This window comes from Pleurodeles waltl, chromosome 5 (assembly GCF_031143425.1).
Source record: "Pleurodeles waltl isolate 20211129_DDA chromosome 5, aPleWal1.hap1.20221129, whole genome shotgun sequence".
Taxonomy (NCBI): Eukaryota; Metazoa; Chordata; class Amphibia; order Caudata; family Salamandridae; genus Pleurodeles; species Pleurodeles waltl.
Genome location: NC_090444.1, coordinates 1,009,559,128 through 1,009,573,618, shown reverse-complemented (window position 1 = coordinate 1,009,573,618; position 14,491 = coordinate 1,009,559,128). Strand labels below are relative to the sequence as shown.

At 48.3% G+C, this 14,491-nt stretch overlaps 1 protein-coding gene across 1 annotated transcript in view; it reads left to right on the top strand.

Moving 5' to 3' along the window:
- Positions 1-14,491, top strand: part of LOC138296248 (pantetheinase-like) — a 96,840-nt gene that overhangs the window by 49,167 nt on the left and 33,182 nt on the right. Inside the window, exon 5 of the mRNA XM_069235178.1 lies at positions 2,646-3,016. Coding sequence (XP_069091279.1) covers positions 2,646-3,016 — 371 coding nt within the window. The remainder of the gene's footprint in view (positions 1-2,645; positions 3,017-14,491) is intronic.

Sequence of the window (14,491 nt, the reverse complement as noted above, 5' to 3'; positions counted from 1 at the left end):
AGAAAATGGCAGTGGTGTGCTTTTTGTTTTAGGTTTAATTCATAGAAATTTCCTGCAAAAAATAATTACTTATAGTGTCTTGAATTCTTATTTACTACATGAACTACTTATGTCTCTATCACATTTGTAACCAGGGAAATCACGGTCAATAAACAAATACAGTAAAGGTTATTTGTACATGCCCTGTTGAAAATCAAAATATTTATATATTGAAAAGAGGTCAGTGGAATTTTTCACAATACTCACAATCTTTTTGTATTCTTTAACTCTCCATTCACACATTGTAAACTTTTTTGCTTTAAAGAAACTTGTGCAAAAGTGCTGTTTTAGGGAAAAAAAATGTTTCCAAAAGATATCAGGTGAGTAGGGAGGGGCAATCTGGACCACTCCCTGCTCTCCCTGACAGCAGCCAAAATAATTCCTCCTAATTATCATTTACAAAGAGTCACAAAAAATATTAAACAGTTGCGGCTCACCGGTGTTAATGGGGGCGGAATGGCGCACGCAGGGGGAGCAAGTGGGTCATTATGGGGGAAATATTAATAAAATTAAAAGAATGGAAAATAAACTTACCTGCACGCAGGCCGCGCTGCTCCTCTGTCTCCTCTGCATCAGCTGGCTGCAGGCACAGGCTCCCAGCCTGCCCTGCCGCCAATCCTGACCCGGCTTGAAGCAGCATTAAGATTGTCTGGAAGCGCCCAGTGAGGGTGCTTCCAGGCAGACCGGGAGGCTGTGCAGGCTCTCTCAAGCCCAGCAACAGAGTTGCTGGGCTTGGGAGAGCCTATTGCGCATGTGTGTTTGGCCAGCCCGAGACGGCTAGCCAAACACACATGCGCTCTGAGGGGGAGTGCTGTGGCCCCGGCCCTTTAAAAGCAAAAGATAATAAACTAAGTTTATTATCTTTTTCTTTTAAAGGTTTTGCAGCTGCGCTGCTGACAGGGAGGTGACGGTCCTCCACCCTAACCCCTGTTTGCAACCACTAAATACATGCTACATCGGGCTCCATTGCTCCCCTCTGACTTCCCCAGAAAAAGTATAGAGAATGGCTCCATAGTTTATGAGATTGATAAGAGATCATATGGGAATGACAAGCATACACGGTTTTTGGTTCAAGAATATTTAAATGAGAATTAGTAAGTATGAAAACACATCATATACATGGAATGCAACACACCACACATCATATTGATGTAGTGTTTGTTAGATTCATAGCTGATTCCGAAAAATCTCAGTAGTGGAGGAGCACCACAGAAAACATATCTTTAAGTCATTCCCGATATCTGTCTTGAGTCCGTAAAGCAAATCTTAGCAAGACTGCTGTCTAAACTCCCATTATGCTGTGACACCAAATGTAGATGCTGGTTCTTATTTTTGCATTCAGTAAATTTGGTTGCTCCTTTATGCACTAGCAACCTAGAACTGTAATCTGCACTCCTGTTCTCAAGACAGTATCTTCTGTTTTACAACCACCCACCTGAACCTTTCCTTGTCTCCACACTCACTCTGTTCAGTTCCTACTTCCCACTCTCCCATATGGTTCCTCCATTCCCTGACACACCCTTTGCTCACAGTTCCCTAGGTTTGTACTCTGAACTGTGGATGAAGAGAGAATACCGATGTTTAACTAATAGACAATAAACCAAAAAAGAAATAGATACTTAGGCCCATATTTATACTTTTTGACGTAAATCAGTGCTTTGGCAGATTTGCGTCAAAAAGATTACCGCCAGCTAACGCCATTCCAACGCACCAGCCGGGCGCCTTACTTATGGAATGACGTTAGCCGGCGCTGCGGCCTGGTTAGCGTAAAAATAAATGACGGTAACCGGGCAACCGAGGCGAAGAGAAGACTGGGGGTTGTGCGCCAAAGAATGGCGCAAGTCACGTTAGAGTCAAAAATATTGGCTCTAACCTGACTTGCGCCATTTTTTGACACACAACCCCCATGGAAATGACTTCTGTCTTAGCAAAGACAGTAGTCATGCCCCCCTGCCCAATGGCCATGCCCAGGGGACTTATTGGGCCCAGTGGCATGTAGGGGGCCCAAGTTAGGCCCCCCTATGCCACTTAAAAAAAATATATATATATATATACTTACCTGCACTCACCATGGATGGGTCCCCACATCCATTAGTATCCTCCAGGGGTGGGCGAGGGTGCCCTGGGTGCAGGGAAGGGCACCTGTGGACTGCTTCCATGGTCTCCCACCATGGAAATGAGCCCACAGGACCCTTAACGCCTGCCCTGACCCAGGCATTAAAAAACGGTGCAAATCTCGGTGGGCGCCATGTTTTAAGGGCTGCTTTCTCCTGTGCATCATTTTGACGCCAGAGGATAAATAAGGCGCAGATGCCTTAGAGTCATTTTTTGCACAGGAACGCCTACCTTGCATGTTAATAGGGCAAGGTAGGTTTTCACTTACAAAAAAATGACTCATACTCCATAACTTTGGTGCTAGACGGGTCTAGCGCCAAAGTATAAATATGGAATTAAGTTTGCACTGAATTTGCATTTTTTTTAAATGACGCAAATGTGGCGCAGACAGAATATAAATATGGGCCTTAATGCTTTCAAATTAAAACAAATTTTGTAAAGAACCCACTACTTTTGTTAGTGTGTGATCTCCTTTTGTGTTTCCTCTGCAGGCAGTGGTGTATTCCCTGTTCATGGGAAAGCAGAATATTATTACAACAGCGAAGATGAGGAGGGTCACCTAGTGGTAGCGCAAGTAACTCATCAACCTCGAAGTCCGCCAATGCATTCTACTGTGAACTGGAGCCATTATGCAATAAACATGCCAAGATTCCCAGCAGGCGAGAATGAGTTCAACGCAATGGTTATCTATGACAACTTCACCTTCACTGAGCTAACAAAGGCACAAGGGAATTACACTGTATGCCATAATGAGCTGTGCTGTCATTTGAGTTACAACATGGTGGGCAAAAGAAATGATGAAGTGTATGCCCTGGGTGCATTTGATGCGATGCATACAGCGACAAATCCATTTTATCTGCAGGTACATTTTATTATGTGTAGTATGTTTGATATTGCACGCTGCTCGACCTCCAATGCTTATTTCATCTTTTCATTGACAGAAAGCAATACCGTTATTTGGATAATTAGTACTTCAAGGTCCTACGACCTAAGCAATTTTCCAGTTGGTCTAAATGATGCTTTTTATTATTCAAGTAAATGAAATTTAAAATAGGAAGGGACATTTATAATCCTTATGTAAGGAACTACTCTACGAGTGTTTAATAACAAACAGTAGTGAAGAAAGAAGGTACTTCGTATAAATCGTGTTTCCGTTATAAATTCTTTAATCCTCAGTATCACATAACCAACAGGGTGGACACAGGGTGGCAACTCTCCAGTTTCAAAACCCTGCATTCCACCCCCAACCTTCTACATTCCAACTCTTCATTCCATTCTCAACTCAAGCTTAATACAATCAATAGGCAGGTCACAAACCCCATGCCAATTCTGGTCATGGTCCTATTAAAAATCCCAAAATTGTTGTGGATCTTTTCAGTTGAATTTCTTTATTTGCAAATTGCTACTGTTTTTTGTAAAATGGTAGCAAAATGTGTAACTCCTTACAGTCAAACCTTTTCTCTATATTGACACCTTCTTCCTCAAGAAAACCCTCAAGACATTGCTCTTTGAAATCACCTCAAGGGGGTTGTGGCTACTCCGGCGACTAACATGGCCACTTGGCCTTAGAGCTCCCGTTGGATCTGATCCTAATCTTGACGGAGCCCTGTGATCCCACCTGATAATGCCCACTCAGTGACCCGGCACAATTCCTGCCTTTTAGGACAGTTGGAGCCTCCCGTACAGACCTCCCTGGGGCCAGGTAAGGACTCTTCACTTAAACCTTCTTGTGGGAGGGGGGGCTGTCATCAGGTCTGCAGTAAAAGCGCTGCCCTCCCGGGAGCGTCTTGGGTGCTGGCATATCGGCCCATATGGGGTACTTACTTTGGTGCACACCTTCCTTGAATACACCCTGCTTCTGATGGGTATGCATGGCTGATCTACCCTGCCGATACCAGGTGCACAAATCCAATAGAGATCATGGCCTGAAAAATTACTGAAACAGGGGGACCTGATTGGCTGTTGGCTGCGCCCTACTGGGCCTGGCGCTGTAACCCTTGGTGGGCCTGTGATTGTGGCGACTCGCAGGGACCACTGTGAAACATCATGTTAGCCTAGGCACCCCTACCACTAGCTGCGACGTGCAAACGCAGGTCCTGGGTATGACCTACACCAATAACATATAAATAATGGGAAGAGGGGATTCCAAACAGTGAAAACTCACTTTTGAACAGTAGAGGCAATCACTGCAGCAGGGTTAATCTGTAGTCATGAAAACCGAGGCCCACGGGGGGAGGGGCGCTGATCTGTCCATTAGTGCTACCACAATAATGCTAAAACTTCATGGTGGCTATAAGGTGATAAGACGCCAGGTTTGACACCATAGCTAGCTTTGACTGCATGGGTGAACACCTTAACAAACAGGATATGTGGAAAGAACAGCCAGAAGACCGGATATCTAGAACTGAAGATACCGCCACAGCCCTTACCCACTGAGTGAAGGTCATGAAATCCCATCTGCGCACAGTTGAAATTAAAAACGAGGACCTTGAATCACACAGCCGGCACAAAAACATCCACATCCTTGGGGTTCCGGAATCAATAAATACGGGGTGTATGGACCATTTAGTTGAACACCTGCTTACTGCCCTATTTAAGCGATCCAACTTCACATCCACATTCATGGTGGAGTGAGCCCACCGGTCACTCATGGCATGACCGGTGCCTGGAGCCCCCCCTTCCCAATTATTGTTTGCCTTCTAAATTTCAGAGATCGCAAAACAGTATTCTGCCTGGCCCGTGAATGGGCCCCTCTACAGTATCAGGAAGCCTCGCTTTCCATCTACCTCGACTACACGATAGCGGAGCAGGAAACCAGGTGGAAATTCCAGGACCCTAATGCTGCGCTCAGGAAACATGGACTCCACTATGATATGATATACCTTGCTAAGCTGCACATTGATGTCCAGGGCAAAATGCGTTTTTTTCTAAAAACCTGCTGACATGTTAGACTTCTGCAAGAAATAATCCAGGTCATCCCCAACACCAGACCTGCCAGTGCCGGACTGCTCTCCGGCACACGTCCTCGGTGCATCTAGCCAGGAGCTCTTTTCCATGCCATGAACGTGACTCAGAGACGCAGCACATGAGGGTCCGGTGGTCTGTCCTCCCTCCAGTGGAGGGCCTGCCACTGGGTACATATTTTCCTGCTGTCGCTCAGTGAACATTGTTTGCACAATCAGACTTAATGCCCTACTTGGGTTACGCAAGTACACCCTACGTTTGTGTACATGTATCAGACTTGGGATCCATCCACTGTAGAGTTATCACCCCTCTATGGCTTATAGCACAGTACATGATGTTTGGGGTTTATTCTGTTTCGTTGCATTCTGGGTTTCACCTGACTCTTTTTTACCACATGTGGGAGGGTGTGTGGGATTATTTGTATATCGATAGTTCTCTTAATGTTTGTTCGTTTTTTCATTGTTCATACATGCCCACGCACATGACCCCTTTGCACTACCCTTCATCGTCCACATGTCTGACACATAGCTGAAACCGCGACCGACCCTGGATGTTACACTCCTATCCTGGAACATCAGAGGCCTCAATAACCCATGTAAGGGGAAACAAGTTTCACAATATCTGATTAGACAGAATGCACAGCTCGTTTTTTTGCAGGAGACGCATATACTTCACACTTCCAACTGAACATTTGCTAAAAACTGGAGGCCTCACCGCTGTTCTCTAATTAAAGCTTATAGGGCCAGATGTATGAAATATTTTTGCACTCGCAAACGGTGCGAATCGGTAAATTCGTCCGTTTGCGAGTGCAAAAACGTGGTCTGCGATGCATAAAAGGCATTTGCAGACCAAAAATAAGAAATCGAAAAATTTGCGAATTTTTGCGGTGCGACCTGGTTTTGCGAGTCGCATTTTGCGATTCGGTATCTCCAGTAGGAAATTGCGAGGTGCAAAATGCGAATCGCAAAATCCAAATCGCAAATAGATGCATCATAAAATCGCAAATAGCGATTTTTCGCAGAATGGCATTTTGCACATGCAAAATACCACTAAGTGAAACCAGGTGGTAACCAGGTGCAACCTATATAAAGAGGCCCAGAATGCCTCAGACTCTGTTCCACAATGGCTGCACTCTACGTCATGGCGAGGAGAATGAGGATCCTGGCAGGTTTGAGGAGAGGGAGGAGGAGACAGGAGCGCATTTTCAGAGTGCGCATTACACTTTTTGACCTGACAGAGGAGGAAATATATGAGAGGTATAGGTTGAACTCAGCCATGATACTTGACTTGATAGCTGAGCTACAACCTCTACTGCAGTGCAGAACACTAAGGACACATAGGGGGTCATTCTGACCCCGGCCGGCGGCGGAAGCCGCCGGCCTGGCTGGGACCGCCAGAATACCGCTGCGCGGTCAAAAGACCGCCGCGGGTATTCTGTGTTTCCCGCTGGGCTGGCGGGCGACCGCCAGAAGGCCGCCCGCCAGCCCAGCGGGAAACACCCTTCCATGAGGATGCCGGCTCCGAATGGAGCTGGCGGAGTGGAAGGGGTGCGACGGGTGCAGTTGCACCCGTTGCGATTTTCAGTGTCTGCAGGGCAGACACTGAAAATCATGGTGGGGCCCTGTTAAGGGGGCCCCTGCAGTGCCCATGCCATTGGCATGGGCACTGCAGGGGCCGCCAGGGGCCCCACGACACCGCTTACCGCCATCCTGTTCCTGGCGGCCACGACCACCAGGAACAGGATGGCGGTAATGGGGGTCGGAATCCCGATGGCGGCGCAGATGGAGGATTCCCCAGGGCAGCAGAAAACTGGCGGTACACCGCCGGTTTTCCGTTTCTGACCGCGGCTGTACCGCCGCGGTCAGAATGCCCATGGGAGCACCGCCAGCCTGTTGGCGGTGCTCCCGCGGTCGTTGACCCTGGCGGTTTTTACCGCCAGGGTCAGAATGACCTCCATAGTATCCCCACCCATATGCAGGTATTATGCTCCTTACACCTACTCGCCTCAGGGAGCTATCAAGAGGTCATAGCAGTGGCTGGGGGGTGTCAAAGAGCACCCTCTCCAGATTTTTCAATGCATTTATCAACGCCATGCTAAGCAAACTCCAACAGTACATCCGATTCCCCCACACCCCACAGGAAATACAGCAGACAAAAATTGAGTTTTATCAGATAGCACAGTTCCCCCACGTCCTAGGTGCCATAGATGGCACACATGTGGCAATATGTCCACCATCAGTCACAGAGTATGTGTACCGAAACCGTAAACACCAACATTCCATGAATGTACAGGTGATATGCAATGCCTCCTATATCATAACTGATCTCGTGGCCAGGATATCTGCTAGGTAATGTCACTCTGTACACTGGCGCATAGATAACAAACCCATGTCAGATGGCTGAGTTACTCATCACACCTGTCCCTTCCAGGAGACAGTGCCTACGCAGTGCGCACCTACATGATGACGCCCTACCTCAATCCCACAACACCAGCAGAACGGAGAAACAATGCAGCACACAGGGCAACCCGCAACGTGGTGGAGCGCACATTTGGCATCCTGAAGAGTCGCTTCCGTTGCCTCCACAAGAGTGGAGGGGCACTACAGTATAGTCCAGAAACCACATGTAGAATAGTGGCTACTTGTGCAATCTTGCACAATATAGCTACAACCAGGGGCATACCTATAGAAATCAGTGACACTGAATCAGATAAGGATGACGATCCCATACCACCTCTACAGCCAGCAGACAGGACCAGTGCAGCAGAGGGAAGGCAAAGGCTTGCTGACATCACACACAACCATTTCAGACGTGAGTATGAATGACAGAACTCCACTGACAACTGTACCTGTAGTGATAGAAATATATTACCTTACGGCAGGTAATGAATGGTGAAAAATTAAGTAAACTGGTGATGGCAAAAACTAAAATTAACAAAAGAACTGAGTCCCGCACTATTACATCATAGTGGGAACACCAGTGTCAATGCGGCAAGAGTCACTTCCTCCTCCCACGCACACCACTCGGGTGCCCAGTTAACTCACTGGCACCCTGAATGTCACCCTCAGTGGCAGTGCTGCGCCTGGCACTGCGCCGTCTGGTGACTGCTGCAGGTACTGCCACACTACTGAGGCTCGAACTGTCCTCAGTGTCCCCCAAGGCTACCTCACTGGGAGTGGCAGATCTCTGTCCCATGACAAGTTCAATCACATTAGTGATTTGTACAAGGCCCTGGACCACGTCCCTGCTGGTGTGTGCAGCCTCCACTTGGGCCGACACAGCGCGATGGGCGATGAGTGCTGTGGAGTTTGCCATCCTGTTTGCAAACATTGTCCTGAAGCGGTGTTCATGTCTGCGTCGGCTCACCCTTTCGTGGCACAGCTCCTCACAGAGGTCACGCACTGCACTAGTAACGTCTCTAGTGTCCTCAGATGCCTGCACCTGTCCCTCACGCAGCTGGGTGATGTTGCTGTTCAGTGTGTCAAGTTGCCGATGCAGGCCCATCATATGTCTATTGTGGACTCTCAGGTTCCGGTCCAAACTCAATATTCGCTTGTTTTGCAGGCGCTGTTGCTGCAACATAACAGCCTCAAGTCCCCCGAACAAGGATGGGCCCTCACCTGCCTCATGCGGTAGCTGCTGGGACACTGTGGCACTCCTGCATTGTGCTGCATGACCCCTGTCCTCCGGTATCTGGCTGCGCCTGTCTGGTGCAGACGGTGTGCTTGGTCCCTCCTGCTGCACATCCGAGTCGCCACTGAGGTCTGGCAGTGGTAGTGCCCTGGGTCTGCGGCGCACAGTGGAGATGTGGAGGGACCCACTGGTGTTGGTGTCAGAGGGCTGCTGGGTGTCCGTCTCCCCTACACAAGGACTGTGTGTGGCTGCTGGGCCAGGCCCACCTGCAACAACAATATGCAGCATGTCAGTTCTGTATGTTACATTATCTGTCCGAAAATGGCAATAAAGGTACAGGTACTGCTCTACATGGTGTTGTGTGTGTTGTGTTACCTTGGGTGTCACTATGCTTCCTTACATTGTCATGCTACTGTCTGTACTAGTTTGTGGACCGCAACGCCCATAATGCATTGTTGTGCTGCTTCTCAGATGTGGACTGGACGACTTCACATTACATGCTAATTCCTAAGGGGCTTTTATGCATGCACATATTGGGTTCACACAACAACATTGCACTTACCTTGGCTGGTACTCGGTTGAGCGGAGGTGTCGATATCTGTGACCCCTGTCACAGCTTCAGGGAGGAGTGTGGATTCCACCAGGTCCTCCAGTGGTGTGGCAGGTGGTTCGGTTGGTGGTCCGCCACCTGTGCCCCTGGCCTCTGCAAGTCTCCTTGCCACCCTCTCCTTTGCCCGGGACCACAGGTCGTACCACCTTTTCTTAATCTCCTCAATGGAGCGCTGTGCCACTCCAATGGCGCAGATTTTTCCCTGGATGTCAAGCCATAGCCTTCTTTTCTCGCTCTCAGGAACCTGGAGTAATGATTTACCAAACAGGCGGTCATGGCTCCTCACAACCTCTTCTGTCAGTACCTCCAGCTCCTGTTCACTGAACTTGAGTTTGCGCTTCCTCTCCTGCTTCTCCTGTGATGTACCTTGGGGCTCCATTCTGGCTCAGGTGTTGCTGCTCCTGCTGAGTGCTGCTCTATGTGGCTGGGCTGCTCTCTCTCTCAGGATGCTGGTTTGGGTGTGGCACCTGAAACTGCCTGGGATGACTCATTTCCTGCTGGTGATGTCATCAGGCTCCTCCAGGTGTGCATTCTCGAACTTTCTCGCATTTTGCGAATTTTTAACGAATCGCAAAAAAATCGCAAATTGCGAGAATGCAAATTGCGATTCTGTAAATTGGCCTCACAAACCACAAATAGCGATTTTTAAGAAATCGCTAATTCCGAATGGCAATTTTGTTACATAGCCATTTGCGACTCGGAAATAGCGATTTCTTAATACTCGCATTTTGCGATTCTCAGACCCCAGTTTTCATACATATGGCCCTTATTCCTGCAGGGTTTGCACTCTCATCCATAGGAATCTACTCTTCCACCACCAGCACACTACCACAGTCCCAGAAGGCAGATTTCTACTTGTGAGGGGTATCTTGGCGGGCTGCCAGGTTGCATTAATCAATATATACGCCACTAACATCGACACCCCTGAATTCTTTTGCACAATCCAATCCCACATTGACAGAGAACCAGCTGATCATATTGGGGGGACTTCAATTTACTTCAGGAAGCGGGCCTGGATACTACATCCACACAACCACCCATCAAAATAAATTCCCAACTAATACTCCAAAATATTTGTGAGGTACACTCACTGCACGATCCCTGGCGCCTATCCCCCGCAACAACACAACAATACAGATTCTACTCTGCCCCACACAGCACCTGGTTGCAGATCGATTTTTGGATTTTATCGCCATCAATATTGCCCTAGATCAATTGTATCACACACCTTCCACGCACTCTAACTGACCACTCCCCTGTTCGACTTGCGCTATGCATACCCTGCCTGGACTACATGGAGCGCCCTCTGTCGCTTCCCTGCCATGGCCCTCCATGATGAGGCCTTTTGATCAGACATTTGCACCGCTGTTATGGAATACTTCATTACTAACATGACCCTGGCGCCCTATAAAGCAGTGCTGTCGGTGGCCTTTAAGGCCTAAATGAGAGGGATATTCATATCTAAACAATAGGGGATTTTGTGCACCATTAGGGGGGACATTGCCCGACTGGAGGTGGCACTGGTCGACCTGGATCATGGGGATGCCACGCAGGTTGGGAGAGTGTCCTCGCTCATGTAATCCCAGCTCATGGACGAGTTCTGGGACGTTGCGGAATGAGAAACCAAATTTTTGGGCAAATATGCTGGGGCGCCTAAGTATGGTGAGGGTGAGAGATTGGCCGCACATTGGCGTGCCTTCTCTGACTCCCCGCTCTCATACGTTCCTGAACTGCAGTTGCCTGATGGCACTATGGCCTCAGTGCCTCTGACATGCAGGCACATCTTCTGGAATACTACAGTCAACTCTATACTGCTCGGGTCTTTTTTTGCACTCCTGAGCTCTTACAATACCTTGAGGAGGTGGCCATGGTGTGCTTGAGTTCAGCGCAGCAGCAATACCTTAGTGAACCCTTTACTGAAGAGAAGGTCCTACTCGCTATTGATGCCTTGGACGGCTCCAAGGCGCCATGTTCAGCTGGGTTCACCAGAATCGTCTATAAAACTTACAAAAGCCTCCAGGTCCTTTGCCTCCTTGAAATTTATCAAGAGCCCATGGACCTCGGAGTGCTACCACCAACGCTCTGGCAAGCGGTGATCTCACTGCTATTGAAACCGGGTAAGGATCCCACACTTTGTGTCTCACATCGACCCTTGTCCCTACTAAATTTTGATCACAAAATTCTGGCAAAGCTTCTTGCTAACCGGTTGTCTGCATCAGGGTGAGAATATATCACCAGCACAATCGGGTTTTGTGCCCCACAAATCAGCATCCATCAGTCTTCGTCCAGTCTTTGCTACTCTTCACAGAGATTCACCCAGTACCCCTTCAGCAATTTCCCTACTTGATGCGGAAAAGGCCTTTGATTTTTCGGAGTGGCCTTTGCTAGCGGCCACTGTTTGCAAGCTGGGCGTGCCCCGCTGCTTCGCCTTCTTAATAATGCTGTTGTACTCCTCCCGGACCGTGCATCTTCGCATCAACGGTACACTGACTCTGCAATTTTCCATTACTAGACGAACAAGACAAGGCTGCTACCTCTCCCCCCTTCTCTTCATAATAGCAATGGACCCTCTCATCCGCCATGTAAAAGACAGACATCTACAAAGGGGGTTGCAGTTCAAGACTGGCCCTTTATTGATCTCCTGCTATGTAGATGACATACTTTTGTTCCTTCACCACCCTGCCACCAGTCTTGACACAGTGCTCCGGGAGATTTCCAGATTTGGAAGGTTTTCGGGGCTCCAGATAAACTGAAACACATCTGAGCTGTTTCCCCCTACTGACACATCTGTCCCCGTTACATGTGAGTTCCCGCTCTCATGGTGTACAGAACAGGTCAAGTACCTGGGTATACACATCCACAGGGATCGTGAACAAATAATACATCTCAATTATGGTCCCTCATTGGATAAATTAAACAGTCAGATAGATTGTTGGATCCCTCTCCCCATCTCTAAGACGGGTCGCATAGCATTGATGAAAATGGTAGTCCTCCATTGTTTTTTGTACCTTTTTGTCAACATCCCAATCTCCCTTCTTTGCAATGCTTCAGAGCTCCCTGGCGTGACTGATTGGGCCAGTAAATGCCCTCACATTTGCTGGGACATACTGACACTTCTGTATGAGCGTGGTGGTTTTGTTATTCTTCATTTTCAATTATACTACTTAACTGCCCAGTGTCGTTACACATAATATTGGTACCACACCAATGCTCGCCTGCAATACACTATGCTGGAGAGAGACCTAGGCCCATATTTATACTTTTTCTGCACCACATTTAGGCCATTTTTTTACCCAAAAGCAGTGCAAACTTACAAAATACAATAATATTTTGTACGTTTCCGACACTTTTGTGTCACAAAATAGCGCAAATGCAGCACAAAAAAAGTATAAATATGGGCCCTAGAGTTTCCCACCCACCTGAGATCTCTGCCCCTATCTGGCGTCTCACTAGACCCCACAGATGTTCAACCCCTGGCCACAGCTTGCTGGGCATGGCGCTGGTTGGTGGCCTGCTTGCAGGCATCTTGCTCTACTCATCAGCCCTCCCTCTGGAGGACAACCCGTGGCTTCCACTCACACAAGAAAAATTGGTGCATTCCACCCTCTGCTCTCATAACCTAATCACCATGGGTAATCTTTTTCCTGATGGCCATGTGTTCTCGCGGACCAGTGATCTCAGTTTCCACACCACGACCACCGTGGACCATTTTGTTCTCAGCCACCTGCAAAGTACACTGCGAGCGCTGCTTCCCACCTACCCGCTTTTACCAGAAGGCTTTACACCCCTTACTCTGACCATCACTTCCTAGTCACAACTTAGGCCCATATTTATACTTTTTGACGTAAACCAGCGCCGCCGGCTAACGCCTTTCCTACGCACCATGTGGGCGCCTTATTTAAGGAATGACGTTAGCCGGCGCTGTGGACTGGTCAGAGTAAAAAAAAAAGACTCAAACCAGGCAGCGCCGGTGTAGGGGAAAATGGGGGTTGTGCGTCAAAAAATGGTGAAGTCAGGTTTGAGGCAAAAATCGTGTCTCAAACCGGACTTGCGCCATTCTTTGACGCACAACTCACATTGAAATGGCTCCTATCTTAGCAAAGACATGACTCATGCCCCCTTGCCCAATGGCAATGACTTCTGTCCCCTGGGCATGGCCATTGGGCATAGTGGCATGTAGGGGGGCCCAAATTAGGCCCCCCATGCCACTTTAAAAAAATTACAAAAAATACTTACCTCAACTTACCTGTACTTACCTGGGATGGTCCCCCATCCATGGGTGTCCTCAGGGGTGGGCTAGGGTGGCAGGGTGTGTCCATGGGGGCAGGGAAGGGCACCTCTGGACTCCTTCCATCGTCAGAGACCGTGGAAGTGAGCCCACAGATCCCTTAACGCCTGCTCTGACCCAAGCGTTAAAAAATGGTGCACATCAGGCTGTGCGCCATGTTTTAAGGCCCGCCCTCTCCTGTGCGTCAAAATGACGTGGGAGTATAAATAAGGCGCACAGGCCTCAAAGTCATTTTTTGGGTGGGAATGTCTACCTTGCTTGTCATTAACGCAAGGCAGTTTCCTGCATCCAAAAATTGACTCACACAGAGGAATTTTTACGTCTGCAGGCTCGGGTGTCAAAGTTTAAATATGGGGCAAGGTTTGCGCCGAATGTGCGTCAAACTTTTTGACGCACATTCGGCGCAAACAGAGCATAAATATGCCCCTTAGTTTCTAAGTTACATCACAGTTGCGTTACTCTCCTTCCAGTGTGGGATGGAAGGGTGCAGGAGAAATGGGAGGCAGAGCTGGGGCATCTGTTACTCAACAAGATGTGGTACGCTTGCTACTCTGCAGAATTTGTACGACACCCAGTAAGTTCCCTGCCAAATTTAACCCCTCGCTACCCGCCACATGTTTGAAATGTGCTGCCAATGACGTGACTTTGTACAAATGACAAAGACATGTGGCTGAATATCAACATACTGGTGTGAAGTCTTTACTATCCTTTCATCAATGCTTGACATCCAGATCTCCCCGTATCCTCTGATGCCTCTACTGAACTATGTGGAGTCAGTGTCCAAACCTCTGCGGCATTACCTGGCCATAGCACTACTATTGGCTAAACGGGGAATAGTCCTA